The 4,172-nt window shown below is 42.4% G+C and overlaps 1 protein-coding gene across 1 annotated transcript; it reads right to left on the bottom strand.

Moving 5' to 3' along the window:
- Positions 1 to 2,380: 2,380 nt before the first annotated feature.
- OR52M1 (olfactory receptor family 52 subfamily M member 1) lies at positions 2,381 to 3,334 on the bottom strand. The gene has a single exon (XM_008523563.2). It carries the CDS (start codon positions 3,332 to 3,334, stop codon positions 2,381 to 2,383), a length of 954 nt encoding a protein of 317 aa, XP_008521785.2.
- Positions 3,335 to 4,172: the final 838 nt, after the last annotated feature.

Below are 4,172 nucleotides of genomic sequence, written 5' to 3'. Positions count from 1 at the left end.
AATTTGCATCACATATGACAGGAATATCCCTTTTAAAACAGTCATGACATTGCTTTGCTAGCATAGCAGGTTAGTAGTCAATCCTTCATCTCTAGGAAGAGATGTTTATCCTTAAGGAAATGCCCATATGGGAGGAAGCTGCATCCCTATCCTTAAGGACATCATTCTTGTCTTTGGGACACTGTAAATGTTTAAAGCAGATGTATAATGATATACAGTGCATGCTCAACAGGCCACATCAGGCTCTTTATGAAAAACAATTTCAGGCCAAATTGGTTTTAAACCAAATGGCTTCCTCATATACTCCAGTATATCCTACTGCTTTTCTTTCATAAGAAGAATGCCATAAGTTGGGTCCAAGTTTGTCTAACCCCCATGAATATACTCTCACTCAGAAAATCAAACTGTTCTACAATGTAGGAGAATAGCAAGACTTCTAATTTCCATCTGGAGGTTATAACCTGGTGGTTGGATGATATATTAAAACAACTGCAGAGGTAGTTCTGCATTTGAGCCTTGCCCTCACTTTCTCGTGCTCCACAGAAAAGGCTAGCAAGCATATACTTGGCACCAACTCTAAACGTCTTCCCCTGGTCCCTAACCATGGTGAGGTCTTTGCTTATGACTGCTTTTCCACTCATAAGGAGAAGAGAATTTGACTCCTCCAAACTCTGACATAAGGTTCAGGAAAGCTAAAAATCATAATGGAGTAACGGGATAGAAGACAGAGATGTTAAAATATATATATATGAATATAATTGGAAAGCTAGTGATCACACGTTCTAGATATCCCAATAGTGGGGCAATTAATTGAAATAGCCAAAGCAAAATCAGAAGATATTTCTTTTCTGGTTCTCATGAAGTGGCCTTTCCTTTGCACTTGACTATTTCCTTTATGTCATGCCCATTGATAGTTTGTATGCCTGAAGCCTAGTACACTCAACATCTCCCTGACTGTTTAGTTCATGGAGTGATGAAGTTTGTAATCGCACTTGGATTGAACCCAGCTCTACCCTTGGCTGTCCCTCTGGGAAGGGAACACTGAGAGGAGACTGCTTTGTTGATCTATGCACTCTGTTCTAGGATAATGCGCATAGCTAATGTCTGCTGAGGTGGGAACGCAAAACACGCATCATTGAGACCACAGGGGAAAAGGCCTTTCAACTTTTTCACAGTTGACGAAAATGAGGATCAGAAAAACTAGAAGCTTTAGAGTTTAAAGAAACACTGCTTAATCCTGATTTTACCTCTTATAAACTGAGTGACCTTGAGCAATTCTTATCACTTCTGGGAAGTCAGTTTCCTCATCTGTAAATAGTCATTCCTGCCCTTACTATGTGGTTGTGGGAATTACATTAGTAATTTTCTATCAGTAGCAGCTAAGTGCCTTATATATATTATCCATTTTCTAGGCATTGAGCTAACATTTAATCTGGAAGATAAAGTCAATGTTCCTGCAAATGCTCAGACTCATAGCTTTACCTTCCTTTATGATCCACTTAAACACATTACGATCAGAGATCCTACAGATGGATCGAGGGTGCAGGAGAGCTTCTGTGGGAAGGGGAAGGTTTTCCTTTCTATGGAGCCCTCACTTGCTTCAGGCCACTTGATGGGAGCAGCCTTCAGGGAAAATACACGTTTCAACATTGCCCTTGGTGGTCATCTTGTCTCACTTCCTTTCATTGAGCAGATATCTTTTCCAGGCCACATTCTCTTTCACGAGTGGTATTCCCCATACCTGCTGGACATACAGGTCAGTCATTTTCTGGAACTCTCCGTGTTTTATTGATACAGGCAGTTTTTGCTGCATCTCAATTGTTAGTTTAAATCAGAAAAACACTTTTCTTGCCGCTGAGGCCACTCTGATGCAATGACCTAGTTTTTAGGATTTACTTATTAAATACACACAGAAACCTAAGTAGAAAGTAGTCTCATATAACACCACAATGTATCACAAACTCCAACCAAAACATTTGATCTAGACAGCTTAAGAAACTTTGTATGCAGTTTATAAAGCAAGTGTTCTGCCTATTTCCTTCTGTGTAAAATGTGAACAACACTACCTACCTCAGACAATGTCAGGATATTTGTAAGAATTAATGACAAGTGCTGCAGAAACATTAACTGCTACTTGTGTTACTAATGTTGTCATTGTTTTACCTTCTCTGCAACTCAAATATCCTTTAATCATTAAAAAAAAATTCTACCCTTAGAGTTTAGATTTGTACATTCTTTCTAAGCATTCCTTGGAATTACAAAAGCTGGAGACCACAGGGTCTAACAGCTCAGACTGCTTGAGAAGTTCCCAGTTGGGAAGCTGCCTACTGTATTTTAATACCTTCTCCATGAGCTCCTTTGAGAGAGAACGCAGTCTTGGTCATCTGATCTTAATTTCTATCTTCAGGATTTGGAGAAGTCTCTCTCGAATCTGCTTGGTGCGTACAGCATAGACAATGGGATTGAGGATTGGAGGAATGAGGAGGTAGAAGTTGGCCAGCAGGGTGTGGATTGGAGGAGGCACCTGGTGACCAAACCGGTGAATGAGAGAAGAAACAGCAATGGGAACATAAAAGATCAGGATGGCACAGATGTGAGAACCGCATGTCCCCAGGGTTTTAAGCCTGGCTTCAGGGGTGGCCAGCCCCATGACAGCCCTGAAAATCATCACATAGGAGGCAGCAATGGCCATTGAGTCCAGGATCAGCACCAGAAAGCCAATGCTCAGCCCATAGACATTGTTGACCCTGCTGTCGCCACACGCCAAAGTAACCACAGCCATGTGCTCACAGTAGGAGTGGGAGATGACACGGGCTTTGTAAAGGGGCAGCCGCAGGCGTATCATCAGAGGCAGGGGTCCAATGTAGAGTACACCCCGGAGGAGGGCAGCTAGCCCCAAACGTCCCACCACAGTGTGAGTGAGCACTGTGGTATGATGTAGTGGGTCACAGATGGCTACATAACGGTCAAAAGCCATAGCAAGGAAGATGCCTGACTCAACCGTGGCAAAGCAGTGGATCAGAAACATTTGGGCCAAGCAGGCATCCAAGCCAATGTCACCAGCACCAAACCAGAAGATTCCCAGCAGTTTGGGCATAGTGGAAGTCGACAGAACCAGGTCAATGATAGCCAACATGCAAAGGAAGAAGTACATGGGTTGGTGTAGGCTATGCTCCACCCTTACCACAGCAAGAATGGTGACATTCCCCACCACAGCCACCAGGTACATGGAGCCAAAGGGGATGGACAGCCAGATGTGCAGGGACTCCAGTCCTGGGATGCCAGTGAGCTGGAAGGAGCTGGGTACTGAGCAGACATTATTAAAAATGAGCATGACTGTTTAAAAGTGAAATCTCTTGGACCCCAAAATGCAGTAGAACTTTTTCTTCTGGAAATGAAAAACCAAGGATATTTTATTAAGTCCTCAAAGAATGGGATTATTGACTAAATAAGATTCTACAAACTTCTATGTTAAAAGTTATAGAATAATGTCATAGTATAAGTGTCATGTCATTACTATGTTATAATGGCCACAAAAACTTATGAAACACAAGCCAAAATACATATTTAAATGAAATACATGAGCATGTTTTTTGCTATGACTCTCAAGGAGTAAGGTTCTTGCACCAATGACTGAAATGACCTAAGCCAGACAGGTACCTATTAAATCTATAGGTAGGCTGTGAGGTATCTCTCAGGATCATATTAGAAGGTTTCAGAGTGAAAGCTCCTCAAAAGAGATACATTGATGCTAAGAGATAGTAACAGACTCTGTCACTAGATCTGAGACTACCTAGACTCTATGGTAAGTCAAAGCTCAAGCTTGGGGCCAGCATTAGCTATTAGATGAGCTTAAGTGTTTAATCTGCAGGCTGAAATCACATGGCAGAGATGTGGGCTGGTGAAGAAGAGGGACTTCCAGAGGATGGAAACAAAGCGATTCCTGGAAGGAGAAAGCTGATAGCTTGAGCTCAGTTTGTGTCGGTGCAAAGGTAGAGCCTTGCAAGGGACTTCTGCCTTCATGGAAGCTGAATATAAGAATATTCCAGAAGTAGAGAGGATTTATCCCCAGGAAGGAAGAAGATAGCATTCAGTGCAGAGTGGCACAAAGCCTAGATGTTGAATATTTGGGCAAAGAAGTGCCCTTACTCATAGTCCAGAGCAGCTGGCTA

Source organism: Equus przewalskii, chromosome 6 (genome assembly GCF_037783145.1).
Source record: "Equus przewalskii isolate Varuska chromosome 6, EquPr2, whole genome shotgun sequence".
Classification (NCBI taxonomy): domain Eukaryota; kingdom Metazoa; phylum Chordata; class Mammalia; order Perissodactyla; family Equidae; genus Equus; species Equus przewalskii.
The sequence above is the reverse complement of the archived record's forward strand: the minus strand, read 5'-3'. Positions and strand labels throughout refer to the sequence as shown.

Coding starts and splice junctions, on each gene's coding strand:
- OR52M1 (XM_008523563.2), bottom strand. CDS start 3,334: ATGCTCATTTTTAATAATGTCTGCTCAGTACCCAGCTCCTTCCAGCTC.